General features: G+C 59.6%; 2 protein-coding genes across 7 annotated transcripts in view; both read right to left on the reverse strand.

The window, feature by feature from the left end:
* Window positions 1-10,320, reverse strand: part of SRCAP (Snf2 related CREBBP activator protein) — a 33,195-nt gene extending 22,875 nt beyond the window's left edge. For 2 of the 4 annotated variants that reach the window (XM_059731394.1, XM_059731391.1), the window contains exons 1-6: window positions 9,828-9,977; window positions 7,730-7,803; window positions 4,696-4,928; window positions 3,852-4,091; window positions 2,803-2,988; window positions 333-473 (exon numbers count right to left, since the gene is read on the reverse strand). In XM_059731394.1, the coding sequence (XP_059587377.1) occupies window positions 333-473; window positions 2,803-2,988; window positions 3,852-4,091; window positions 4,696-4,740 (612 nt within the window). In that variant the 5' untranslated portion in view covers window positions 4,741-4,928; window positions 7,730-7,803; window positions 9,828-9,977. Of the gene's footprint in view, window positions 1-332; window positions 474-2,802; window positions 2,989-3,851; window positions 4,092-4,695; window positions 4,929-7,729; window positions 7,804-8,224; window positions 8,647-9,827; window positions 9,978-10,214 lie in introns of those variants that run through there. The other 2 variants (XM_059731392.1, XM_059731393.1) reach the window with 2 other exon arrangements.
* Window positions 10,321-12,059: 1,739 nt separating this feature from the next.
* On the reverse strand, window positions 12,060-26,901 carry FBRS (fibrosin). 3 transcript variants are annotated; one of them, XM_059731413.1, is made up of 18 exons: window positions 24,921-26,899; window positions 23,504-23,689; window positions 23,289-23,324; window positions 23,181-23,210; window positions 23,016-23,064; window positions 21,986-22,343; window positions 18,895-19,145; window positions 17,812-18,020; window positions 17,482-17,526; window positions 16,764-16,859; window positions 16,454-16,522; window positions 16,355-16,384; window positions 16,166-16,237; window positions 15,519-15,651; window positions 15,353-15,436; window positions 15,185-15,268; window positions 14,376-14,583; window positions 12,060-13,843 (listed from the first exon to the last, which is right to left on the reverse strand). In XM_059731413.1, exons 1-18 carry the CDS (start codon window positions 25,296-25,298, stop codon window positions 13,144-13,146), a joined length of 3,018 nt encoding a protein of 1,005 aa, XP_059587396.1. In that variant the 5' UTR covers window positions 25,299-26,899; the 3' UTR covers window positions 12,060-13,143. The 3 variants fall into 3 exon arrangements, with proteins under 3 accessions (XP_059587396.1, XP_059587398.1, XP_059587397.1); XM_059731415.1 differs by lacking the exon at window positions 16,454-16,522 and having other exon boundaries at window positions 24,921-26,901; XM_059731414.1 differs by lacking the exon at window positions 23,289-23,324.
* Between the last annotated feature and the right edge of the window lie 182 nt (window positions 26,902-27,083).

Here is a 27,083-nt window from a genome sequence, read left to right on the forward strand (position 1 = left end):
CCACAGGACCTGGGCATGAGGGTCCCACAGCCCAATCAAAGCTGGTTTAGTGCTGTGCAGCCAGGTATGAGATTAGAACCACCATGGGGGCTGGCATAAAGGCCCCACACCCCAATCAGATTCCACATTGGGCTGCGGGGTCAGGCACGAGAGGCCCACACCCCAATCAGAGCAGCCATGAGGGCATGGGGCCAGGCATAAGGGCAGCTGGGAGAACCCCCACAATCCCAGTCAGAGCAGCTGCAAGGCTGGGGGGGGCCAGGCATGAAGAGCCCAGGCCCTGATCAGAGCAGCCACAAAGCCACTCCACCCCCACCAGAGGCCCCACCCACCTTCTCCACATTTGTCCAGAACTGCTTGACCTCCTTGGCGATGGAGGAGGCGATGCGCCGCAGCTTGGCCTGCTCCTCCCGCCGGGCCCGCTCCTCCTTCTGCCTCTGCTCCTCGTGGTGCCGGATCACCATCCGCACCACCTGCCAGGGGAAGGGGGAGAGGGAAAGGCATGGGGCTGGGAAGGTGCTAGCCACAAGCAGGGATGGCAGCCAGACCTGTGAGCAACTCCCAATCTCATTAACCAGAAAAAGCTCTTTGCTTCCTCTTGTTTCTTGATTACCGAAAATACTGTAATTTCTTGCCCCATTCCCCCAAACAGTAGCTAAAAATTGGAGAATACAAAAAATATGGCAGCAGCAGTTTCTAACGCTTGTTTTTGAAAGGCAAAATATATAAAAAAAAATAAATAAAAAAATACTTCCAGCATCACTGCTGACTAGGTGCCACAATGCAAGTCTTCTAAGGAGTGAAGAGAGTCCAGAAAATACAGTACCAAGAAGTTCCTGGTGCCAGGTACCTCACCCAGACCGTTTCCTTAAAAGCCATGCTGCCTGGACACTGTCCCCAGGAAGACTCACCCTATGTCACATGAAATCTGGAAGCCTCTGGTTTTCTCTTGCGAATCACATGCACAACTAAGTGCTCACACAGCCCCTTGAGAGTGTTTCACAGCACCCCAGGGTGCTGTGGTGCCCCAGCTGAGAATAACCAGGCTGTAAAGACCAGTGGGGAGACCAGGCTGAGAGACTTGGGCTCACAGAGGCTGATTTCAGGCACTGGGAAATACTCCGACAGCATCTATGGCTGCCCAGCACTACCCATTGCTCACAGAAAATTATAGAATCATAAAAAAAATCAGGGTGGGAAGGGACCGTAGGAGATCATCTAGTCCAACACCCTGCTCAAAGCAGGACCAGCCCCAACTAGATCATCACAGCCAAGGCTCTGTCTAGCTGGGTCTTCAAAACCTCCAAGGATGGAGCTTCCACCACCTCTCTGGGTAACCTGTTCCAGTGCTTTCCTACCCTCCGAGTGAGAAAGTTTTTTCTTATATCAAATCTAAACTTCCTTTGCTGCAACTTGAGGCTGTTGCTCCTCGTTCTGTCACCGGCCACCACTGAGAACAATTTAACTCCATCTTCTCTGAAACCATCCTTCACAGAGCTGAAGGCTGCTATTAAATCCCCCCTTAGTCTTCTCTCCTTCAGACTAAATCAGCCCAGTTCCCTCAGCCTGTCCTCATAAATCATATGTCCTAGCCCCCGAACCATTTTCACTGCCATCTGCTGGACTCCAATTTCTCCACATCCTTTCTGTGGTGGGGGACCCAAAACTGGACACAGGACTCCAGATGTGGCCTCACCAGCGCCCAACATAGGAGAAGAATCACTTCCCTCAATCTGCTGGCAACACTGCTACTCATGCAACCCAGGAGGCGACAAGAGCACACTGCTGGTTCCCTGCTTGGAGGTACAAAGCAGGCCATGGCTAGCTAGGGATGTGTCTTTTGTTCTCTCTGGCCTCACCTGGGTCTGGGAACACTTTATAGCAAAGCCGCTCTGATTGCCTCTGGAGTGGGACCCTGGCAGAGACACCCCTAAGCAGCCAAAATTATGCACCAAAGCATACGCAAAGTAATATTGTATTTCCTCGTATACCATACACACCATTCCCTAACATCAACCTTGTAAAAGCAAGCTGGGTGTCTTAAATGGAGGAGCTACCTCTCTGCTGCAGAAGTCAGGCAGCACTGAAGAATTCAAAAGAATTTCACAGCTTATGTTCCATTCAAATCCTGCCAAATGCTAATGATTCTTGTTAAAGTTTCTGCTAATCAAACTATTCTTTCAGCGGTTTAGTTGAAAGATTGGCAATTTAGCTGCTTGTGGTGTTTCTTCTTTTACCTTATAGCCCTTCAGATTGTTTCTCTTTCCAAATCCTAGTTTTGCCCATGAAGTGAAACATTCAGCAGCAGCTAAGGTTTCAGCTTTTGGCTGAACAATTCTGCTGGCAAACTATTAAAAATAGCCTTAGCCTGAGCAGTTGAAGGAGAACAGACTAAAGATATGGTTCCATACATGACTTAACTCTAGGAATTTTTTCTTCCTTTAGTCTTTCCCAAAACACCGGGGGGGGGGGGGGGAGGGAGGGTCTTACTAGGAAAGCTATGGTATGCAAGGAATTACAGTAAATCCTTTTGTTTGGGTTCATGGCTGCACTGAACTCAACCCAGGGGTGTGGAGCTGCTACCCATATGAACAAGCAGGCCAAAAACAAGGGGCATAATTTATTCAGGGATGTGTAGTATATAAGAAATATGGTAACGTTACAACTAAGGTTTCAGCTTCTGGCTGAACACTTCCATTAACAAAAGATTAAAAATGATGTCCAGGGGATGGTACTGTCTCCAATGACCATGCCTCCCCTGCCTTTCTGAAGTGCAGAGTGGCCAAGCTGGCCGGAGCTCACCTTCCTGGCCACGCCCCTCTTCCAGCGACGCTCCTGGGCAAAGTCGGCCGAGAGCCACTGCATCTCCTCGCACAGGTAGTCCCAGTGCACCTTGGGCCGGGCTGGCTCAGGCACCTTGGAGAGGCGCCTCAGGGACCAGAAGCCTTCCTTCTTCATTTCTGCGATTCGGTTCTCGATCTCCGCCTCCTGCAAGGCCATGCCAGGTCAGGGGGAGGTTGGGTTGGGTCTTTGGCGTATGGCGCCGAGTCCAGCTCTGTCTGAACCAGCCCTAAGAGGTGTTATGTGGCCAGTCCCACCCAGAGCTGGCTGCATCTGAGCCCTGTTGGTAGGGCTGAACAAACTTGCTCACATAAGTCCCAGACCCAACACATCCAACCCCAGCAGGAAGTCAAGGCCCCTACCAGTGCAAGGGACGGGTTTAAAATTGTCCCAGAAACCCATGGATGAGGTCCATACTCCCCTCCTCCACAACTGCAGTTGGAGGTGAAACCCCCACAGATCTGACCAGAGGCATAGATTCCTTCCTGACCCTTGATCCAGAGACTGGGCTGACCCTGAGGGGACAAGCAAGGTCCTCTGGGTTTGTGAAGTGCCAGCAGGAAGGTACTGACCCACTTTTCCCCTTATAGAACAGACCCAGAGATTCAGCTCTGAGACATGGGCCTGTCAACCAGCAACCTGGCAGTGAGACATGATCCCGTGCCCCGCTACAGCTGTACATATCGCCCCCTGCCTGAAAAGCCGGGCCCCCCTGTATCACCCAATGACCCCATGGTAAGCCCTGCCCCCAATGGCACACCTGAGTACCTCTCTACTCTCCTTCATGTGGCCAGAGGTTCGAACTCCGGCCCCCACCTCCACCCCTTGAGCGTGCTATATGCAGCAGCTCCCCATACAGGCCGAGCAACCTGTTCCTTAACCCAGAGGGACTGCAGTCATACATAAGTATGGAGCAGATGGGGGCAGAAAGGGACTGGGGGTAGAACCAAGAAGGGCGGGGGGGACTGGGCAACAGACCCAAGGAGTGTGCGGCTGGGCAGAGTCCTTACATGCTTGGCCTGCTCGGCGATCTCGGCATGGGTCTTGTCCCACATGCTGCCCGGGTCGGCAGTGCAGGGCCCGGGTGCCACCAGGCCGCGGCCTGGCGCCTTGGGCACATCGAAGCCCAGGGCCGCCTCCAGAGGGGCGTCGCGGGCTAGGCAGGGTGGTGACACGCTGCCACTTGAGGCCGGGGAGCCCGACGAGGCCGGTGACACCGGGTTGCTCCCCGTCATTCTGTCTGGCGCCGTCTGGAGGTGGGAGGGCAAGGTCATGACAGGTCATAGGCACATCCCTCTACAACATGACTCTAGAAACCCTTTGCCCCGATGCAACTAATTCTGGGGTGAAACAGTCATGGGTCCTGTTTGGCTAGAAGCTGACTATAAAAATAGAACTGCTTCCGGGGTGGGGCCTGGGTTCACTGCTGGGTCCTGAAAGGGAACACACCTGTGACCTCAACCTGGGTGCTAAGGTCACCCGTGTTCTTGCAGCTACGGGGAAGGGGACGGGTTTTGACCGCTCAGATCAAGGGACCTTGGAGCCAGGACACCTGGGTTTTCCCTCAGCTCTGTGAGGGGAGTGGGGTTTTGTGGGTTCAGGACGCGATGGGAGCCTGAATTCTCTGGGGATGGGGGGGGTGTTCAGGTGGGTGAGAGCAGGGGGGCTGGGAGCCCAGATGCCCAAGTTCTCTCCCAAGTCTAGGAAGAAACTGAGGCCTTGGACTGGAACCCTGGATACCTGGTTCCCTCCCAGCTCTGGGAGCTGTAATGGGGGCTCATCTGCATCTCAGTGGGTCATTATGGTGCCTGCTGGCCAGGTTGAACAGGGAGCACCCCCCAGGTATCCCTATACCTCTGTGTGCAGTGCCGGGTGCTGCCGTGGAGGACTGCTCTGCATTTTCCCACTCCCTTGTTCGTCGCTTCGGGCCCCGATGGCTTCGCTCGTGGCCACAGTGCTGCCGTCCTGCTCCAGTGCATGCTGGGAACCGGCCTCATTCTGGTCAGCCAGCCGCCGGGACGAGCCGTCCAGCTCCTGGGTGCCCTGGCGGCCCAGCCTGCGCTCGGGGCCGCCTGTTTGCAAATCACCTGGTGAGGAACAGGGGTGGGGGGAAAAGAGTTGCGATAGCCAGAGGGAGGACACCTGACTTCCCTCCCAGCTGTGGGATGGGAAGTTAGAACAGGGGGGCTGGGAGCCTGGGTTGTCTGGGAGGGGACTAGAGGCTAGGAAGTGAAGGCAAGAGGAACTGGGAGCCTGAAAGGCTTTCTGGCGGGTAAGAGCACAGGGCCTGGGGGCCCAGATGCCTGGGTTCTATCCCCAGCTCTGGGAGGCTGGGAGGTAAGAGCAGGGGGGACTGGAAACCTGGATTCTCTTACCAGCTCCATGAGGCTGGTTGGTTAGAGCACAGAGGGATGGAAACATGGATGTGCCAGGTTTCTACCCCCAGCTTTGAAAAGGGAATGGGCTCCAAGGGGTGGGAGAAGGAGACACAAAGCCAGGATACCTGGGTTCTCCCCCAGCTCTGTGAGAGCCCTTAAAAATAAACTCCTGTAAGTTTACGCAGAAAAGGGTAAGACTGTCCTCTCACTCTCTCAACAGCTGGTTCTGCCTCCCACTCAAGCAGCAAGCCTCTAGTATCAAACGCAGGACAAACAGGTTTGAGTTCTGACACTCATCAAAACTGGCATCAGGTCGGGGTATGTGTAGGGGTGGGAGGTCCGGGCATAAGGGAGTCAAGTCCAGCCTTTGCACATCAAGTCCAGCCTCTGCTGATGCTCTGAGATGAGAGAAAACCTAGGCATCCAGGCTCCCAGGACCACCAACCCCACCATGCTAACCCACTAGACTGTACTCCCCTCCCAGAGACCCCAGGTGTCTGGACCCTCTTGACCCCACACCCTGCCCCCCCCTAATAAGAAGCCAACTCACTATATCCATTTCAAGTCCTACCGCAAGTCCTACCAACAGATTGAGACCTCCTGCTTGACAAATTCACCCTCCCACTATTACCTTCACAGCTCACTTCACCTTAATTTTTAGCTTAAAAGGCATCCAACTATTTAATACTTTGCTTTAAAAAAAAGCAAACAAAAAAGCTCAATAAATAATCCTCCCTCTTCCCCACAAAAATTACGACTATATAAAACATGGACAGAACCTCATCTTCAACTGATTCACTGTCCCCATTCCTGCTTAACTAAAGCTTGATCCCTAGCTGCTGCTGAAAACTGAAGAGCAACAGCTAAAACAGATAAAAAACAGTCTTCAAACATAGAACTAGAATTTCTAAGGGACGTAAAAAATCCGCAGGACTGCGAAACATGGAGAGAAACCTGGATCAGTTAGCAGGCAGCAAAAACACTAAAAAGTTTAACAAAATATTAATACAACAAAAAAACCAAAACAATTAACAATTTGTTCTAGAACGCAACAAAAATGCCATAAAATTAACTGACTCTGGAGTCCTGTCCCCCACCCTGAAAAATCACAGCTATTACAACCAAGCAGCAAAGCAGATGGCTTCTATCTAGATTTCCGTTAAATGTGCGCTGAACTGGGGGGTGGGGGGAGACAGACTATGTTATGTACAAGAACACATGGTAATTACAAAATGATCACCAGGGATCTGGGTTTTCCATTTGCTGTGGAAAAATGCAAATTTTCTCCTTTAAAAAAGGCGGGAAACAGGAGGTTTCCCCTTGCAGGTCCATCCTGCAAAAGGCTACTTGGGGCTGGAGGGAGTGGGAGGAGGGTGATCAGACAGCAAGGTGATCACGCAAGTGGCAGCCAAGAAGCATGGAGAGCAGCTCCCTCCAGGCAGGTCTAGAGAGGGCAGGGCTGGGGACACTGCCCAGCTGGGGTGGAGCATGGGGCCAGGAGCATGAATGCGTGACTGGGGAAGTACCAACTGGCTGATGGAGCGGAACGGAGCCACAGGCAGCTTGTCTGGAGGGCAGCGAGGGGGGCTGACTCCCTGCTGCTGCGTGGACTCCTGAAGAGGGTAGCCTAGGGGGGCACATGACCTCAGAGATTTGTGAGCAGGGTGGGGGTGGATGTGGGCTGCCTGCTGGAGGCTCAGGGCTCCAGAAGATGGGACCCAGTGTGAGAGAGCAGAGCAGGGTAGGAAGGCTCAGTGCTGCCGCCAGGAGCCCTTTGCCAGCTTCACTGCCATGGTGAGATGTACCTCTCACTGCTGCTGGCAGGCAGGGGCAACTCTGCACTGCCATGGCCAGGTAAGCAGGGGGCGCTTCGCCATGGTGGCACAGCCTGCATGGGGCTCCCACCCTCCCATGCCCACAAAGGCCCAAGGGGACAGCGGCAGGACAGGGAGCCCCAAGCCTGCAGCAGGCAGCTAGCATTCTCTCCCCACCACCGGCTCTGCTCCGGTAAAAATACGTACATATTTAAAATTTATTTTATTGTAACGATTGAGGCATTAGTAAGCTACCAAATTGCCTTAAAATTATAAATACGTCAATAAAACACTGCTCACCTAATACCTATGTATATCGTGGAGTTTAATTTTAATCGCCCAAAAATGTGCTTTGGGTTTTTTAATTAGAGAATTTGGGATTTTTAAATTAAAAAACCCCCAAAAACAAGATCCCTGGTGATCACGCATCTAAATATCCCTACAAACATCTGCCAATACAGTTGGATGAATCCCCAGCATCCAATCAGCTTTCAGTCCAATTTCGAACCAATTCAGCTGTTTTTACACAGCCAAAATTCAATACGATCCCTAGAATTAGGTCCTTTTTCATGCCTGCCTTCAACCTGATTTCTGACTTTCACCTTGCCCTAGGATCCTGCCATGTTTATGGGTGTGTAAACAGGCTGCTGAAATACAGCTGGCTCTGGGGTGGCGTGAGAGAACCTGAAGCCGTACCTGTATGTGCTGATGACAACTCCTCCTCCTCGGACTCTGCTGCCACGGTTTCTCCTGCCCGGGGAATGCCACGTCTGCGAAGAGAGACCCAACAGGGGGTGTCAGTCTGTACTGCCTGTCCCTGTCTGTGTCCCCAACTTTCCTAGCAGTGTCACAAACCAGACCACGAGCCTGAGGCAACACTATCTCTCTGGTTCTGGGAGGTGGCTGGGCTACAGGACACACACTGGGGCGGTAGCTCTGAGCACTAGCTACCAAATCACTTCCTATAAGGAGCAACAGGGACCTGTTTGGGACAGGCTGGCCAGGGACAGTAAACCCAGACCCAGAACCACCCTGGCAGTACCCTCTGCCTCTGCCACATGCAACTCCAGGCAACTGCCCAGCTACCTGGGCTTCACAAGACTCTATAGCTGCCATGATCTCTAATCTATTCAACCGCCAGCAACCTCTGCACCCCGCAACCCCATGGCATCTTGACCTCTGACCCCTTACCCGACTCCCTAGTCAACATCAGCATCCATGTCCTCGAGCTCGTCCTGCCCTTTCACCCCTGCACTCTCCTCTGCTTCCAGGCCTCCAAACCCTTGCTCTGATACTTTTGCCCTTTGACCCCTTCAATGGCAACCTGACACCTCGTCTTCGGACCCCTCCAAACCTCTCAAAATCCCCTTTGACCTTTCACTCTGAACCCCACCAGACCCCCCTCGCCTTTAAACCTTGACTCCTAACACCCCTTTGCCTGTGCTTTTTGCCTTTTACCCCAACGCTCCCTCGACTCTTGACCTTTCAAAACCCCACCACCTCTTTATACGGTTTGACTCCCCAACCATCACTCCTGTCATTTGACCAACCACTCCCTTACACCCGTGTCTCATTTGTAACCTCTGCCCCCTGACCCGCAACCCATCATTCCTTTAATACCCTTTGACCCCTCACCCCCATTCCTGTCCTGACCCAACCCGCATCGCACACGCCTCACATACCTCTTGCTACCCGCTCACAGATCCACCCTGGCTTGTTGACACCAACTCCATCACCCCCTTGTGGCCTTTGACCCCCTGAATCCATCACTCCCAATCCTACCCTTTGAGTCAAACCAATCTCATTCACTTCCCCAAACACACTCCTGCCCTTTGACCTCTAATCCCATGACACCCGTTAGGCCCTCCCGTCCACCAGCATCACCTCCTTATGCCTTTTGACCCCACCCCGTCACGCACCTGCACGGACAGTCCTGCTCAGACCCCCAATCCTATCCCCCCTCGTGCCCTTTGCTCCCTGAACCCCACCACATCCACCTGCGCTTTGACCCCAATCTCACCACCTCAGCACCTCTGAGCCCCCAAGCCGTCACCCCCTTCGACTGCGCACCTCCCATCCCCATCCCCTCGGACCCCCAACCCCATGACCCCACTGCTCCCTTATCCTGTGACACCTGACCCCCCCCCCCCGACATCCCAACTCAATGACCCCTGCCCCTTAACCTCCACACACATGCCCTGTGACCCCTGATTTCCTGACACACACCCTGCCCTTTGACCCCCACCCCAATCACCTCATAACCTCTGAACACTCATCTTCCCTCCCGCCGTTGTCTCCAGACCTCCCCTCACCCTCGGACGCCAAGCCCCAGCCGTGCCCCTTCACCCCCACCTTTACACCCTGCGGTGCCTCAACCCACCAATCCCCGCGCCTGACCTTTGACCCCGTGACCCCTGCCCTGAGCTGCCAACCACCTGGGCCCCCATCGCTCCCTTGAACCCCCGGACCTCCCCTCGCCCTCTGTGACCCCTGACCCCAACCCAATGACCCCTGCCCCTTAACCCCTCCCCCGCTTTATGCCCTGTGACCTCCGACCTCCCTACACACCCCTGCCCTTTGACCCCTCCCACCCCAGAACGAGGCGGGGGGGGGAGACGATGAGGGGCCACGTGACCCCCAACGTGCCTGGCGCCCCCTCAGGGGGGAGGGGGGGCGGGCGGCGCGAGCCCGGCCGTTGGCGGCGGGGGGGCCACGTGACCCCGCGCGCCTCGCGCCCCCTCGCGGAAGGGGAGGGGGGCCCCGCGCGGCAGCCCGGCCGGGTCCGCCATCTTACCTGGGCGGGAGGGGGAAGGAGGGAGGGAGGCAGAGGGGGGAGGGGGAGGAGGGAGGAGGCGCCTCCTGCTCCGCCTCCCACCGTCGCCGCTGCCTCAGCCCCAGCGGCGCCGGGCAGGATCCGCCGCCATCCGCCGCCGCGCCCGCCCCGGCCCCGCCCCCTCCCTCCCTCTCCCTCCGCCGCCCCCGCGCCGCGCCGCGCCGAGCCCAGCCGAGCCGCAGCGGCAAAATGGCGGACGCCGCTGCCACTACCTCCGCCTCCTCCTCCTCAGGGCCGGCCCCCCCCCCGCCCGGCCCCAACCCGCCCCACTCCCTCCCTCCCGCCCGCCGCGCCGCGGCCCGCCCGACAAGTCTCGCGAGAACAGCGCGGGGGGTGGGGAAGAAAGACCTCGGCTGGATGGGAAAGGGAGTCCGGCGCCGGCCGGCGGGGAGAAAATGGCGGCGAGGAACTCTCGCGAGATGTGGGAAAAGCGGGTGGAAGGAAAAGGCAGGGCGAGTTCTCGCGACAATTGAGGGCGGGCTGTGAAAGAGGAGACGGGAAAGGGAGTCTTGGAGGCTAAAATGGGAGGGGGGACGTAACTCTCGCGAGATTAGATGGGAATGAATGGTGAATTATCGCGACAGTTTCTGCCGCGGCTGCAGAAGAGCTCTCGCGAGATATGATAGAACTGAATGGCGAAGTCTCGTGACATTTCTTGAAGGGGGGAGTTCTCGCGAGATTTGAGCCGGCTCTGTGACGCTCAGTTCATCACCTAAAAGGCTGTGGGTGGGAAATGGTTTGAACTCTCGCAAGCGGGTTGAAGGGAGAGCTCTCGCGAGAGTTTGGGCAGCGTTTGAAAGGAAGGGCGGGAAAGGGAGTCCGGCTTCCAAGAAGAGGAATGGTGGCGAAGAGCTGTCGCGAGATTTGTAGTCAAATCTCACGGGATTTGAGAGGAAGGCCTGTGGGTGAATTCTCGTGAGATATGGGGAAGGACTGGGAAAGGTAGTTCATTTTTTGAGGGGGAGCAGTCTCGCGAGGTGTGGTGAGAAGAGGAGGAGAATTCTGGACTAGTCAGAGCCGCAGAGAACTCTCGCGAGATAGCGAAGCAAGCACGGAAGGGAAGACGAGAAAGAGAATCTATTATTTGGGGGCAAGTTCCAGGGAAGAACTCTCACGAGAGTCAATTGTGGGATCTCGCGAGATGTTGGGAGCAGGGCTGTAAAAACGATGGTGGAAACTAAGCCCACATTGCCCTCCCCGCGTCTATTATCGCAGAGCCTGCTGGGAATTGTAGTCCCATCACAACAGAAATGGCAGTACTTGCTGGGAATCGTAGTTCCATCACAAGGGGTTCTGGGAGTCGGAGTCCTAGCGCAAGGCATCGTTGGGGATGATGGGACTTGTAATTGAATCGCAGGGGACGATAGGAACTGTGGTTGGAATCGCAGAGCCTGATGGGAAATGCAGTCCCGTCGGAAGGCATAAACCCCTCCCACACTGGGAGCTCGAATCACAGGGCATGATGTGTAACATAGCTGCAGCAAGGAGCACCATGGGACCCCGAGTTCCCAGGGAGCCGTTGTCAATGCTGCAGGGGATGATGGGAAATGTAGTCACAGGTGTCCACAGGGGGTCAAGGCAGGGAATCCTCCCCCCTTCCTCCAGAGAATCAGACCCCCACGCACACGCACACCCAGGGCAAGGGCTGGCCTGGGGGCAGAACACCCCCATGCCTCCAGACAAAAAATTCCCAGGGCTGGGAAGCAGCAGCCCCCTTGTGGCCACGAGGGGTCAGGGCCCAGGCATGGCCGTGGCCTTCGTAGGGCCTGCTAACAAGGGGCAAAACAACCCTCCCATGCCTGCATCCCCTGGAAAATCTCAGCTTTTTCTTCTCCTTTACCGACTCCAAAATCTAGCACGATTCCCCCCTGGCAAGGTCCCCAGCAAGGCAAGATGGATTCCAGCCAGAAACCCCCACGTTTCTCCTGGTAACGGGGACTCCAGAAGTCACCTTCCCAGCCTACGTCCCCATTTTTGTGCGCTGTTCTTTGGGGGGAAGCTGCATGGGCACACATAACCACGAGAGCATCAGGCCCGTTTCACACTCGGTGCTGCAGAGATCAGGGCCCTTGATCGTGCCAAAGGCACCACCAGCACCCATGGGGGGACCCCTTGCCATGGCACTCGCACTCTGGCATCAGAGCCCGGGAGTCCTAGGCTACGACCCGGGGACCAGAAGCAGCAATCCAGCCAGAAGCACCAATTTGGGGTTTAATTAAACCAAAAAGTGAGGGAGGGGCTAGGAACCGCAGCATCCAATAAGGAGGGAGGGAGGGAGGAGGGGGCAGGCGCCTCTGCAGCCCCTCCCCCCGTCCCATTAACCCTTTCAGTCCCGATGGGGTTGGGGAGGGGGAGGGACCCGTCACGACGTTGATACAGGAATAGAAAAAGAGCGCGATACATTAAAAACCAGAGGGCAGGGCAGTGTGGAAGGGCGTGGGGGGTGGGGGTCATCATTTAAAACCACCATCTCAAACCCGTTATAAATGTACAAAAGGCTCCCGGCACGAGCGGGGGAGGGCCGATCTATATACAAGCTGGGGGGGGGGGCAGCCCTGCCTTGGCAGGCCCCCCAAATCTTCCTGATGCCTTCGGGTGGTGTCGATGGCCTCCCCCAGCTCGTCCAGTCCAGCAGGGGGCACCCGAGTCCAGGGGCAGAGCCAGCATGCCCCTCGCCAGGCCAAAGGGGTGCCAGAATGGTTGTTGTCGGGCCCCGGGGCAACAAAACGGCCACCACCAGGCCAGAGGTGGAGCCCATACGGCCGTTGCTAGGCTCCCAGGGCAACTCAGTGGCTGCCACTGGCATAGAGCGGGCACCAACATGGCCGTTGCCAGGCCCCAGGTCAGCAAAATGGCCACCACCAAGCTGTGCTAGCAAGGCTGTTGCCAGGCTGGGGTCAGCAGAATGGTGGCCACCAAGCTGGGGTCGGAGCCAATATGGCCACTATCAGGCCCCCAGGGCACCAAAATGGCTGCCACCAGGACAGAGGGGTGCCAAAATGCCCGGTGTCAGGCCTCACGGTGTGAAATTGGCTGCCGTTCGGCTGGAAGGGCTGCCAAAATGGTAGTCACCAGGCACCGAGGCACCAAAATGGCTGCCACCGCAGCAAAGAGGGTGCCAAAATGGCTGCCGTTGCACCCGCGGGGCACAAAATTGGCTGTTGGTGAGCCACAAGGGATACCAACACAGCCAGGGAGCGGGGCCAAATGCCACCCCATGCCCCTGTTGCCCCCTAGAGTCCTTGCCCTGCTCGGGGCAGGGGCCGGGCCGTGCCCCTTATCTGGACTCCCGGTCCTTGTAGGCGGCGGCGAGATCGCGGACGTCGGGGGGCCGCCGGGGCGAGGCGGAGCGGGCGGTGGGCGTGGCGGCCGCGGGGATGAGGGGAGGTGGGGCGCTGAGCAGCCCGGCAGTGGCGCCAGGGGGCGGGGCTGGCGAGGCGGAGGGCGGGGCCTTGCCCAGCAGCGCAGCGTGGCGAGGGTAGGGCAGCAGGCCCGGGTGGGGCGAGGGGGGCGCCAGCCCGTAGAGCCGCACCCGCTCGTAGTCGTCAGGCAGCTCCCGCTCCAGGTAGCGGGGCAGGCGCGGCAGCTCCAGTGCTCGCGGGTACGGCTCCCGCCAGCCCTCCAGGCTGCTGTAGGCGGGCGCCAGGTAGTGGCCGGTGGCTGCGGCGGGTCCGCGGTCGAAGACGGCCAATGCCCCCAGGGGGTGGCCCACGTGGAGGGGGCCGGGGAAGGGGGCGCCCGCCCTCAGCGCCCCCTCGAAGCCGCCCAGTTCGGGCTCCTCCTTCACCTTCACCTCCTTCTTCAACTGTGCCTCCGGGTAAGGGGAGCGCGAGGCACCGCCCCCTGCTGGGCTGCCGTAGCGCAGCTCCCGGCCCAGCTCCGTCCTGCCCGCTGCCGCCTCCTCGTGTGCCAGGGCTGCTGGGGGCTTGGGGGGCGCCGGGGAAGCTCGCAGGGGGTGCCGGGAGAAGATAGTATCCCTATGGGGGGGAAGGAAGCTGCAATTAAAGTCTGAGGCGCTCCATGGCACCCTCCCCCCCCCCCCCAACTGAAATTAATGGGTGCCAGGCACTATACGAACCCCCCAGGCTGAGAGTGGGGGGTGCTGGGCGCTGTGCAGGCCCCCCCAGACTAAGAGTAGGGGGCATCATGTGCTGTATGCACCCTCCAGGCCGAGGTCAGGGGGCGCCATGCGAAAACCCCCTGGCCGAGATTGGGTGATGCCAGGCGCTGTACGGACCCTCCATGCCAAGAGCGGGAGGTGCCGGGCACTGTACAGACCCCCCAGGCTGAGATCAGGGGTGCCAGGTGCTATACAGACACCCCCGGTCAAGACTGGGGACACCGAGTGCTGTAGGGACCCCCAGGCTGCAATCAGGGGCGTCAGGCGCTGTGCAGACCCTTCTGAGATCGGGGGCGCTGGGCACCGTGCAGACCCCCCAGGCCGAGACTGGGGGCAGCTGCGCGCAGGCGGGGATGGGGACCACAGCCTCCCTCCCAGCCCCCCCTCACCTGTCCTTCTCGTCCTTGATGGCGGGCACCTCGCGCTTCTCGGGCTCCTTGTCGTGGGGGCGGTCGGGGCCGTCGCCAGCGGCCTTGGGCCAGGCAGGGGCAGTGGGGAAGGAGGGCGGCGTGCGGTGGAGCCGGCTCCAGGGGTCGTGGGCAGGGCCGTAGGCCGGTGGCCCGGGACTGTCCTTCTGCCCGAACACCGCACCCGAGTCTGGGCCAGAGACACCGGGCGTGAGGCTGCGATCCAGCATGGGCCCCCCCCCCTCCAGAAACCCAACCAGGCCCCACGTACTAGGAGCCCCACCCACAGCCCTCTCTTTTCCAGCTCCACCTTCTTTCCACTACAGCTGGCCCCGCCCCTTAAGATCAGGCCCCACCCCTTGTCAAGTACCATCCTACTGAATGCGTCAGTGGCTCTGCCCACTCCTGGGCAGGAGATAGCTCCGCCCTCTCTTCCCTAAGCTCCACCCCCAGAGCATTCCACTCTCCAGTCCTATCCTTTCCATTTCCCCTCACCTAAGGAAACTCCGCCTACTCTCTGGAAGCCCCACCCACTCTCTGAAAGAGTTCTGGCCTCCACTGACAAGCCCCACCCCTCTCCCTTAGGCCCCACCTCCATGACCCCCATAGACTCCACCCACTCCACCACAGCCCGCCTCCATAAGCCCCACTCCCTACACAAGGCCCAAGTGACCTCAGAGTATCCACCCGCACCAGCACACACCCCCCCTTCCCTATAAGCCACACCCCCAGGGCTCCACCCATGTGATGGAGGCAGGGCTTGATTTGCATAACTCCGCCCCCAGACTCACTGAAGGTGGGGTTCCCTAGGCCCCCAAAGGCCCCATTGGACAGCGCTCCCAGGGCTGAGAAGCTGGCTGGTCGGCTGAAGGGGTCTGCAAGGCAAGGGCTAGGGGTCAGAGTGGGGGCGCAGCCTCCAGGGCCCCGCCCCCCAGTCCCACCCCCTCCTAGGCTCTTACCGATGTGTGCGCTGGGGCCCAGGAAGGCGCCAGGAGGGGCACCGGGGGGCCCGAAGTGGGCGGCGGAGCCCGGGTGGACAGCACCTGCGGAGGCCAGAGGGAGGGGTTAGGTGGGCTGAACAGGCATGGGGTGGGTTGCAAAGGGCAAAGGTCAAAAGGCACTGACCTGCAGGGGTGAAGAGGGTGGCTGGGCGGGTGAGTTCAGGGCCATGTGCCAGGGTCCCAAAGGCCCCAGTGCCCGGCAGGCAGGTGATGAGGTCGTTCCGGAAATCCAGCTTGTGGGGGTCGCCCTGCATGAGCTGGGGGAGAGACGCCGTCAGCCACGCCTGGACCCCGAGGCAGAGATGGGGGGGGGGTGCCAGGCACTGTAAGGACCCCCCAGGCTAGGATCGGAGTGCCCTGGGCACTGTACAGGCACCCCAGGCTGAGAGTGAGGGAGGGCTGGATACTCTGTGGACCCCCAGGCCAAGACTGGGGGGTATTGGACGCTTTATAGCTGAGATCAGGAGGTGCCGGGCAATGTATGGACCCCCTAGGCTGAAACTGGGGAGTGCCAGGTGCTCTATGGACCCCCCAAGCTGAGATTGGGGGGTTCCAGGCACTATATGTACCCCCAGGCTGTGGTCAGGGGGTGTCAGGCACTACATGGAGCTCCTAGGCTGAGATCGGGGGGCACTGGGTGCTGTATGGACCTCCCCAGGCTGATCTTGGGGGATGCTAGGCACTGTGTGGACCCCCCAGGCTGAGATCAGGGGGCGCTGGGCACCGTACAGACTTCCTCCCACACTGGGATAAGGGCCAGGCAGACTCTACCTTAAGCTTCTCCTGGTGTCGAAGGATCATGTAGGCCACACGGACGTGCATGGCACACCACTTGCCCGACTTCTGCAAGGGGGGCAGAGAGCGGGGAGTCTCAGTTTGGGCAGCTGGATCCCCTCAGCCCCCCTCCCCTCCCAGGGAACCCAGGCAATCGGCCTGCCAGCCCCCCATGGAGCAACTCACCCGCAGTGTGGGCCTGAAGGGGTCCGTGAGCTGCAGGAAAACAGAAGGGGGGTCAGTGCGCCCACCAGGACCCCCCAAATCCCCCAGGCCCCCACTCACCTGTGCTCCCTTCTGGGACAGGCTGGGGGCGACGGTGCCCAGGCGTGAGGGAAGCTCCGGGTTAGTGCTCTGCAGGGAGATGGGCGGCCCACTGGAGGGGAGAACCCCGGCATCCGGGCTCCCAGCCCTCCTGCTCTCACCCCCCCCACCCCAGAACCCAGGTATCTGGGTCCCAGTCCCCCCACTCCCCTCCCAGAGAACCCAGGCATCTGGGCTCCCCGGCCCCCTGCTCCCACCCACCCTCCCAGAGAACCCAGGCGTCTGGCTCCCAACCATGCTCCCGCCCCCTGGCCCCATCACTGGGACTCACCTTGGGTTGGAAGGCCCCCTGCAAGGACCCAAAGGACACGGTGGGGGGCAGGACAGGCGGGATCCCAGGCATGGCCGAGGGGAAGGTAGCATAGAACTGGGGTGGGGGGAGAGAGGGAGGGGGAATGTCACTGCTGGGAGCAACACCCCCCACCCCACTGAAACCTGGCTCTGAGACATGACCCGTCCTCTGTTAGAGCCCGGCTCCAGGGACATGGCTCTGAGACATGCCTCCATCACTCGCTAGAGCCCAGTCTCAGGGACATGGCCCAGAGACACAGCCCACCCCTTCCTGTCCTGGACCCCGGGTCCAGGAACACGGCCCTGACACATGGCTCCATCCCCTGGCTAGAGCCCAGTCTTGGGGACTTGGGCCTGAGAGACAGCCCATACTGTACTCAGTCCCTGGGGACACAGCTCCAGCCCCTGCTAGCCCAGGCTGGCAGCCCTGAGATGCAGCCCATCCCGTGCTAGAGCCCGGCCCTGGGGACACGGCTCCAGTCCCCCCTTAAAACTGACCTCCCGACTCTGAGACACAGCCCGTCCCGTGCTACAGCCCAGCCCCAGGGATGTGGGCCTGAGACATGGCTCCATCCCTCGCTAGAGCCCAATCTCTCAGCCTCAAGACACGGCCCGGCCTTGGGGACACAGTCCGATGACATGGCTCCATCCCCCACTAGAGCCCACCTCGGGGACCCGGCCACAGCCGGGGCACTCACATTATGCCGTAGCAGCCCATCGATCTTGCCTGGGTATTTTTCAAACTGGGGAGAGACAATGCGCAAGAGATCAGGGGCCTCTGAGCAACTGGGAGAAGGAAACCACCCTCTGCCTCCCGAGTGGCAGCTACTATGCGGCCAGCTCTGGGGCAGAGCGGGTGGGCAACGGCCGAGTGAAACACGGCACGAGGCCCTGCCTATGCCCACCCCCAGAGGCAGCCTGTCAGACTCTGACCTCCCCAGACCTGGGAGAAAACCCCCTTGCTCTCACCCCCCCAGCCCCGATCCCCTCTGGAAAAACCCAGCCTAGCCCTCCCTCCATGCACTCACCATGGCGGGGGCAGGGGCGGGAGCGGGCACCACGCCAGGCGGGAAGGGGGTGAAGTGCTGGTGCGTGTGCTGGTGCGTGTGCTGGTGCTGGTGGTTGTGCTGGTGGAACTGGAAGGCCAGGGGCCGGATGGCAGCGGCAGCCCCCACGTCGGCCCCCCCGGGCCCCGCCAGGAACCGGGAGCTCAGGTCCGGCCGCAGCAGCTCGGGCTCTGGGCGGGGGTGGGACGGGGCCGGTGGCAGTGTTACCTAGGGATGGGGGTCGGGGGGGGGGGGGGGTCCAGCCCCCAGCATGCAGGGGCCCCACGGGTCTGAGCCCCCCGCCCCAAGCCAACCTGACCGCTTGGTGGGGGCAGACCTAATTCCCTCTTTAACCAGGCACGACTGCCCCCCTGCCAGGCCAACCCCCGCCCCCCACCCCCAGATCTCACCCCCCCGCCCTGCCAGGCCTGACCCCACCAACCAGACTTCAGCCCCCCCTCCCAGCCAGGCCTAACCCCCAGTTAGGCTTAAGCCCTGTCCCACAAGGCCTAAGACCCCCCTAATGCCTAAAGACCCAACCTGGCCTCAGGTCCCTGACCAGACCTAACTCCCCCAAGCCAGACTTGACCCCCCCGCAGCTAGGCCTGAGTCCCTGCCATACCTACAGACCCCCCACAGGCCTCAGACCCCCAACCACACCTAACTCCCCCTCCCCAGCCAGGCCTGGCCCTCCCCAGTTAGGCCTCAACCCCAAACCAGGCGTAGGGACCCCCCTCAGAGCTGACACCCCTCCTCCAAGACCTAGCACCCCCAGTTCTGATCCCCCGCACAGGCCTGCAGACCCCCTCCCAGGCTAAGCCTCCCTCCCCTGCCCCCGATCTATAAACCAGCCCAAGGCCTAAGCCCCCCCCAGGTATGCAAGCCTTGAGAACCCCCCTACAGACCTAACCCTCCAACTCCCTAGACTTAAGCCCCCTGCCCCAGCCTGCTGTCACCCCCGCAGAGGTACAGTTGCCCCCAACCAGGCCTGACATGCCCCTTTCCCCAGCCCCCCTCTACCCCCAACACGGCTCCATCTGCCCCGATGTCCCCCAACCCACTCACCGGAGAGGGCGGCGGCCGCGGCAGGGTGTCCAGCCACCTGCAGCAGGGGCGGGGGCGGGGGCAGGCCAGGTGAGGGGGGGAAGAGTGGGGGGTGGTGGTGGGAGGGGGGGCGCAGGGCCGCGGGGAAGGCGTGGGGGGGCAGGGCCAGCGAGGGCGGGGAGGGGCGCGGGGGCAGCTGCGAGGCGGGGGCCGAGGCGGGGGCGGCCGAGGCGGGCAGCAAGGGCTTGGCGTGGGCGCTGCTCCGGCCGGACCTGCGGGGGCGATGGGAGACAGCGGTCAGTCTGGGGCCTGGGACAGAGAGAGAGGGTTGCCGGCAGGGCCCCAGCGTCCCAGGAGCCCCTGCACAGGACCCAGGCGTCCGGGGCACCCTCCCCCCCAGAACGGACACCCACATGTCCGGGACACACCCCATAGAGAGGGGTGAAAACTGAACGAAGCAGCAATGAATGAATCAGAGCCAGGAAAAGAGAAAATAGACAAATAAAACAAAAAGTAAAAGGAGAAAAAGGCTGACCAGAACAGGGGGAGGTAAAAAAAAGGAAAACAAGGGAAAAAAACCCAAAGCAAAAGAAAGAACCAAAAAGAACAAATGAAAGAGGGTGAGAGATGAGAAAGAAAGAAAGAAAGAAAGAAAGAAAGAAAGAAAGATGGAACGCTTCACGAATTTGCGTGTCATCCTTGCGCAAGAAAGAAAGAAAGAAAGAAAGAAAGACTGCATAAAACAGGGTGAGAAAGGAAAGGAAGAAAAAAAAGGAGTGACCAGAACAGCAAGAGAAACACTACACGAAACAGGGCGAGAAAGGAAAGGCGAGAAAAAGAAAAAAAGGGGTCATAGCCGCAAGAGGGGAAAAAAAGGAGCAGAACAAGAAACAGGAAAGAAAAAGGAAGAGAAACCGACTGAAATAGTAAGAAAGAATGAAATACTGAGAAAAAAACAGAGGAAAAGAGTGAATGAAACAGCAGAGGGAAAAGAAAAAAGGGAATGAAAATAAGAAAAAGGAGAAAGAGACACGGCGAAGAAAACAGGGCGAGAAAGGGGAACTTAGCAACAACAAGAAAAAAACAACCAAAAATGGAGAAAAAAAAAAAGATGAACGAGATGTGAGAAAGGAGAAAGCGAGTCAACCAGCGAAAGAGAAACAGAATGAAACAGAGCAAGGGAAGAAAGAAAAAGGAGAGAACGAAACACCAAGGGAGAAAGGGGAAGAAAAGAGAGAGAAAGAACGAACAAAAGAGCGAGAAGGAGAGAAAAAAAGAAGAGGCTGAAACAGTGAGAAAAAGCCCAAATAAAAAGAGGGAGAAAAAAAGACTAAAATGGTGAGAAGAAGGGAATGAAACAAGGGAAAGAAAGAAAAAAGGAAAGGGAGGAAGGATAAGAACAAATGGCACAGACAGACAGACAGACCAAAAGGGAGCGAACAAAGGAGGAAAATAAATCTCCAGAGAACAAAGCAGTGAGAAAAGGAAAAAGAGTGAGTGGAAAAGGGAGGAAAGAGAAGAAACAAGGAAGGATACCATATTTACCCACCTACAAGACAACTCTGAATTGAAGACAACTCCCTGCCCCCCCAGTAATTACATTCTAGACATTTACACATTTATTGTAATTTTCCATGTCTAGGATGTAATCAGGGGAGGGACGTCTTCATTTCATGCCCCCCACTCCTGTGGGATGAGTGTCCCCCTCATGGCTTGCCACCTCCACAGCTTGGCCCCCTCTCTCCCCACCGCCGCTTAACCTGAATCACACCTACGTCAAAGCTGGGCGTGGGGACAATGGTGGCAACGGGGGCTGTGCTCCAGCTCCCCCCTGTACTCAAATCCAAGAGGAGGGACTTTATTTCTCCCCATGCTGAATGAAGCGGGTGGGGGGAGCTTGTCTTGGAGTCAAGTAAATACGGTAAATATACCATGCCGAGGACAGAAAAAGGAAGAAAGAAGCAAGCAGATGGCAAGAAACAAAAGGAACAAGGAAAAAACAAATGGCACTGAACGACAGAGTGGAGAACGGGAAAAGAAGGGATGAAACAGGATGAGGATGGGGAGAAAAAGAGAGACTGAAGCATCAGGAAAAAGAGAAAAGAAATGAATGAAACAGGGAGGAAAGAAGAGGGGAAAACCAGCAAACGTGAAGCAGAGGAGGAAGAGGGAGAGAAATGGGTGAACAGCGCAAGGGCCCTGCCATACATTCCAATTAAAACTGGGTAGAAATAAGCTGTGATGTTGGCACACCCTTTCAAGCACTGCGTTGGGCGTGGGTTGACTCTTTTTGTAGCTGGGCGATCATTTTTATGGCAGGATAATTGCTTTCCCAGTTTACATTTATTGTGCGATTCCCCAGTTAAAACTGCGCAATGTATGTAGTGTGAGGCAGGGGCTCAAGAAACCGAAGCAATGAGAATAGCAGGCTCCAGGTGCGGTCTGCCCACACCACTGACCACCCCCCACCTCTTTTCAAAACCCTAGGTCCACCCACAAAAGTGGAAGAAAGGGGGAAGAGATGAGTGAATGCCAAGGGGAAAAAGGAATGAGGAAAAAAAGAAAGAACATGAAGTAGAGGAGCAGGCAAGGGGGAAGGAACAGTGCAAGGGATGAAGGAAAGAACAGAATGAAACAGCAGAGAGAGAGAGAAAAAGTAAATGAACCAAAGGAAAGAAAAAGAGCCAATAAAGCTACCAGAAAAGAGAAAATAAGTTAAAACAGCAAAAAAGAAAAAAATGGGATGAAACAGCAAAGAGAGAAAAAGAGAGTCAATGAAAGATGATGAGGAAAGAAAAGAAAAATACTGAGCAAAAGGGAGGGAAAGAAGGGAACGAGAGAGATAAGGAGGGTAAGGAAGAAATGAGACAGAAAGGAAAGTGAGACAAAGACCAAGGAGCAGAAGGAAGAAGTGATACAGTAGAAAAGAAATGGAATCAGAGTAAAGGAGCGAGGAAAGGGAAAAAGGAGAAGAGAAAAGGGTAGAAAGAAAGAATTAAATGGAGGTAAGGACATGGAAGAAAGGCAGGAGACTGGGAGAAAGGAAAGGGAAGAAGGGAATGAGAGAAGGAGGGGATATAACAGGGAAAAAGGAGGGCAGGCGCTGACTCACCCGCCGGTGCTGAGGTCGAGCCCCGCGGTGTAGACCCCGGGCTGCGGCTGGCTGGCGAAGGGGGACACCTTCATGTGGGGCTGGGGCAGGCCGGGGGGCTGGGCGCGGGGCAGGGGAGCGCCGCGGGGGGCGGTAGGGCCAGGAGGCGGGGCCCGGGTGGGCGCCAGGGGGCTGGGGGGGCGGGGTGGGGGGGCCGGGGCCGCCGGGGCCGGGGGCTCCTTGGACAGGAAAGGCACTAGCAGGGCGTCCCGGTCAGCCTCGTAGCTCCGCTCCTGGCTCCGCTCCAGGCCCGACACCTTGGGGATGACTGAGAGCTTGGCCTCCCGCGTCCCGTTCACCGCACCGCCGGGGCCCGGGCCTGCGGGGCAGAAAGACACCGTAAGAAGGGGTGCCCGGGGGAACCCGGCACAAGTGGGGCACCTTTGAGGGGGAAAAGATACGTATTCTACATTTAAAAATATGGTAGCTCCCTTTCCCCATGCAGACAGTGGGGCGTGGGGGTGCCATGGGGCAGGAAGGCAGCAGGGTGTGCCAGGACGGGGGCAGGGCAGCAGGGGGCAGAGCAGGAGCCCACACTGGGATGCTGGGTGGGGGGGAGGAAGAACAAGGTTTATGCGTGTAAATACAGTAGCTCCCTTTTCTCCATACAGGGGGTGGAGCATGGGGGTGCCATGGGGCAGGAGGGCAGCAGAAGGTGCCGTAGGACAGGGGTGGGGTGGAGGAGTAGCAGGGGACAGGGGAGAATGAGCGCATTCTATTTGTGTAATTAGGGTAGCAGGCCAAGGGGTAATGCAGCAAGGGGTGCTGGGGCAAATGGGGAGGGCTGAGGAGCCACGGCAGGAATGGTGCATGTTCTACATGTGAAAATATGGTAGGTCCCTTTTGCATGGCAGGGGAGCAAAAAAGCGCATGGTCTACACAGGACAATACGGTAGCCCCCTTCTGCCCTGCAGGGGGCACCTGGGGGCGGGAAGCACGTTCTACACGTGACAATACGGTATCTCCCTCTTGCCCTGCAGGGAGCACCCACCTTTGCTGGCGGAGACAGTGAACGACTGGTCCAGTTCATCGGCGGAGGCCTGGGGAGAGGGGGCAACAGCCCAGTTACCCCAGGGAGGGGACAGGGCATGGGTAGATTTGGGGAGGGAGGGGAAGAAGCTCCGCCCCCCAACGTGGGGCAGAGCTGGGGTCTCACCTGCTCCTCGGGGTCGCTCTCGGCATCACACTGCAAGGGAGAGACAGTGGGTGAGGTGGGGGCAGGGCTGGGGGCAACTGGGGAGGGGCAATTAGTGGGGACACTTACTATGTATCCCGTTTCCAGGTAGGAGTGGCGGGAAGCCTGTGGGGGTGGGGAGAGAGACGGGGAAAGGGGGTGGGGTCAGGCCAGCGGCCCCACCCCCTTGGGAGGCAGAGGCGGCCCTCCCTAGCACGTCTCATGAGCCCCATATAGAGGGCGAGTCCCCGACTGCCAGGGGAAAACTGAGGCAGGTGGGAAAGTGGCCCCCTGGGAAGCCTCACCTCTTTCCTCCGCCGCTTGCCCGGCTTGCGTAGAGCCCGGTCCCCCGGGCGCCGCCCGCGGCCCTTCTCCGAGCTGCCGGCACGGCCTGGCCCATCCTCTGAGCCGCTGCCCTCGCCCCGCTTCCGCTTGCCCGACTGCTTCAGGCGCTGCTCCAGCCGCTCTGGGGTCTTCAGGGAGGCGTCCTTCTGCATGGAGGAGACGCCAGGTGAGACTGGAGCTGTGACCAGCTCTGGAGTCGATGCTGGGGACTGGGTGCTACGCAGCTAGGGCTGGCTCTGGGGTGGGCACTGGGGGCCAGAGCTGCAGCCTGCTTTAGGGTGGGTGCTGACTATTGCATGTAACAGAGCTGCAGAGGAGGCACTGAGGGCCAGGTGTATCTTACTTGCAGTCAGCTCTGGGGTGGGCACCAGGAGCCAGGTAAAACAGCTGTGGCCAGCTCTGGGGTGGGTGCTGGGGGGGTCATGTGTCATGGAGCTGCAGCTGGCTCTGGGGTGGGCATTAGAGGCTGGGTATAATGGAGTTACTGCTAGCTCTAGGATGGGTGCCAGGGCCTGGGTATGACAGAGCTGCAGCCAGCTCTGGGATAGGTGCTGGGGGCCAGGTGTAATCAAATTGCGGCCAGGTCTGGGGTGGACGTCAGGGGCTGGGCGTAACGGAGCAGCAGCCAGCTCTAGGATGGGTGCCAGTGGCAGGTGTAACAGAATTGCAGCCAGGTCTGGGGTGGGCTTCAGGGCTGGGTATAACGGAGCTGCAGCCAGCTCCGGGATAGGTGCTGGGGGCCAGGTGTAACAGAGTTGCAGCCAGGTCTGGGGTGGACGTCAGGGGCTGGGCGTAACGGAGCAGCAGCCAGCTTTAGGATGGGTGCCAGTGGCAGGTGTAACAGAATTGCAGCCAGGTCTGGGGTGGGCTTCAGGGCTGGGTATAACGGAGCTGCAGCCAGCTCCGGGATAGGTGCTGGGGGCCAGGTGTAACAGAGTTGCAGCCAGGTCTGGGGTAGGTGTCAGGGGCCGGGTGTAACAGAGCTGCAACTGGCTTGGGGTGGGCGCCGTGGGCTAAGTGCAGTGGAACTGCGGCCAGCTCTGGATTTGGCAGCAGAGTCAGGTATACCGGAACTGCGGCCAGCTCTGGGGTAGGCCTCGGGGGCCGGGCATAACACAGCTGCAGCCAGCTCTGGGGTGGGCATCCAGGGCCAGGTGTAACGGAGCTGCAGCCGGCTCTGGGGTGGGCGCCGGGTGCAACAGAGCTGCGGCCAGCTCTGGGGTGGGGCGCGGCAGGCTCCCGCCCATCCTGTCCAACCGGTGTGCGAGTCATGGCCTGCCACGCGTGGGACGGGCCCTGCCCCGGAGCACGCCCGCAGCCCCGGCTCCCGGCCCCCCGGCACGGAGACGCGGCCCCAGTCCCCGACGCGCCCCGCACCTCCAGGGCCTCGAGGCTGGCGAAGCTGGCGATGGCGAAGCCGTCGATGAGGTCTTCCTCCTCCTCCTCCTCCTCGTCCTCGTCCTCTTCCCGGCTGCCCGAGGAGGCCGAGGCCCGCTTCCTGCGGCGCGGGGGCCGGCGGCGGCGCAGGGCCTTGCCGGGGGCCGCGGGGGCCGGCGGTGCGGGGCCCCCCTCGCTCCCGGAGCCCGAGGACGAGGACGAGGAGGGCGGGGGCAGCAGCCCCCCGCGGCGCGCGGCCTCCCCGGGCCGGCCCCCGCGGCGCCGGCTCTCACGGTCCCGCCGCGAGCAGCGCCGCTTGCGCCGGGCCCGGCTCCCGCCCCCGCTCCAGCAGGAGGCGGGCGGCCCCGTGCCCTCCATGACGCCCCGGGGCGGTCGGCGCGGGGGGTGGGGGGAGGCTGCTCCGGCCGCGCCCCTCACCCCTCCCCGGCCTGCGGCATGGCAGCGCCCGCTGTCCGCCGAGTCCTTCGCCACCCCTTGCAGCGGTGCCGCCCCCTTCACAGCCGGACGGTGCCGGTGCCGGAGCCCTCCTTCAGTCCAGGTCCCGGGAGCAACCGTCCCTCCCCTTTAAAGCAGCTTTGACGTCCTCCAGCTCCCCTGCGCTCAGTCCCGGTCCAGGAAGCGCATGGAGGTGACTGTCCCTCCCCTTTACGGGGCTCCGGTGCTGCCGTGTCGCCCCTGCTCGGCGCGTCCTTTGCCGTGGGGCCTAGCCCAGCCTCTTCCAATCCCGATCCAGGAAGTGGGGGAGGCGATTGCTCCTCCCCTCCCGGCTGGTTTTCACAGCCTCCGCTGGAGATGGATCCTGTGCGTGTCTTTGCCTTTAAGGCGTGCCCCTTTAAGCGTCCAGACCTGGGCAGCCCGGCTGTCACCTGCAAGCCCTGGTGCGGAGGGGCGAGCACCGTCTCTTTAAGCAGACATACCCGTCAGGAGCCTGTGCCTTTAAAATGGGGGGGTGGAGGGGGTTGACCCTTTAATTCTTAAAGGGCCAGTAGCAGCTCTCAGCAGAAGCCTCCCGTGGCAGAACGCAGGCCGTGGGGAGAGCGCCGTCACCGCCCACCACGGCCTCCCGGCAGTTCTGGGCCTGACTTCCCCTTTAAGTGCATTGGTTTAAAGTCCTCCGGTGCCAGCTTCTCCTTTAAAGACTCTGAAAAGGGAAAAACGTCATGCTTCCTCCAGTGACATCACAGCATTTTGGGGGAGGGTGGCGGGGCGCTGTCCCTTTAACGATCCGGATTAAAATCCCACCCAACCAGCAGGGTCCCGGGGGCTGTGTCCTGCCCCTTTAAGGATTGGTTCCTCCGCCGCTCCTTCTCCTCTCCTTTAAGGCAGGTGGATTAAATCCTCCGACGGTTTTTTAAAATCGTCCTTCCCTTTAACGTGGCGGCGTCCGGTCCCTCCGACGGGAAAAGCCTCCCCTCCGTTTCCTCAGGCCGCGGAGAACTTCCCGGGGCCCTTTAAATCCGCTGACAGGCGCCAGCTGCTTCCTTTCTTGGCCTCCGTCAGAAAAAGTCCTGTGCCTTTAAGACCGTAGCCGTTGGGGGCCGTTGCCCGGGAGGGGAGGGGAGGGGTGGGGGGATTGTCTCGGCCCCCCCCCCTCCCCAGCGTTCCGCGGTCGCTGATTGGTCGCCGGGCTCGAAAGCCCCCCTGGAGTCCGTTTCCCTGGTCCCGGCGGGGAGGGCGCGCTGATTGGCTGGGCGGGTGGTACGGTCCGGCCCTGCCCACCCCCGCGCTCCGCCGGGAGTTGGTCTCGCCCGCCGCTGCCTGGCGCCCCGGCTCAGCCCTGCTTGCGCGGGTGCGGGGGGCACTGCGCATGCGCGCCGCCGGGCCCTCCTTCCGCTCTGCGCACGGCACGCAGCCCCGCCCCCCGGATCCCTCCGCAGTCGCAGCACCACCTCGCGTCTCCCAACGGGTCCTGATCCCTCCGCCGCGGAGCGAAAAGAGGCCCGGCCACGATCCCGGAGGAAGTGCGTCACTTGCCCCGCCCCCACGCACCGTGATGTCACTTCGCCACCCGGAAACACGTTACGGCACCGGCGCCTCGTCCGTCCTTACCCAAGCCTCGCCTCGGGCGACTCTGGGCTGAGGTCCCAACCTGCACGTCACTGCCCAGTGATGTCACTGCACCAACACACGTGCCAGCCTGTG

This window comes from Alligator mississippiensis, chromosome 7 (genome assembly GCF_030867095.1).
Source record: "Alligator mississippiensis isolate rAllMis1 chromosome 7, rAllMis1, whole genome shotgun sequence".
Lineage (NCBI taxonomy): Eukaryota > Metazoa > Chordata > Crocodylia > Alligatoridae > Alligator > Alligator mississippiensis.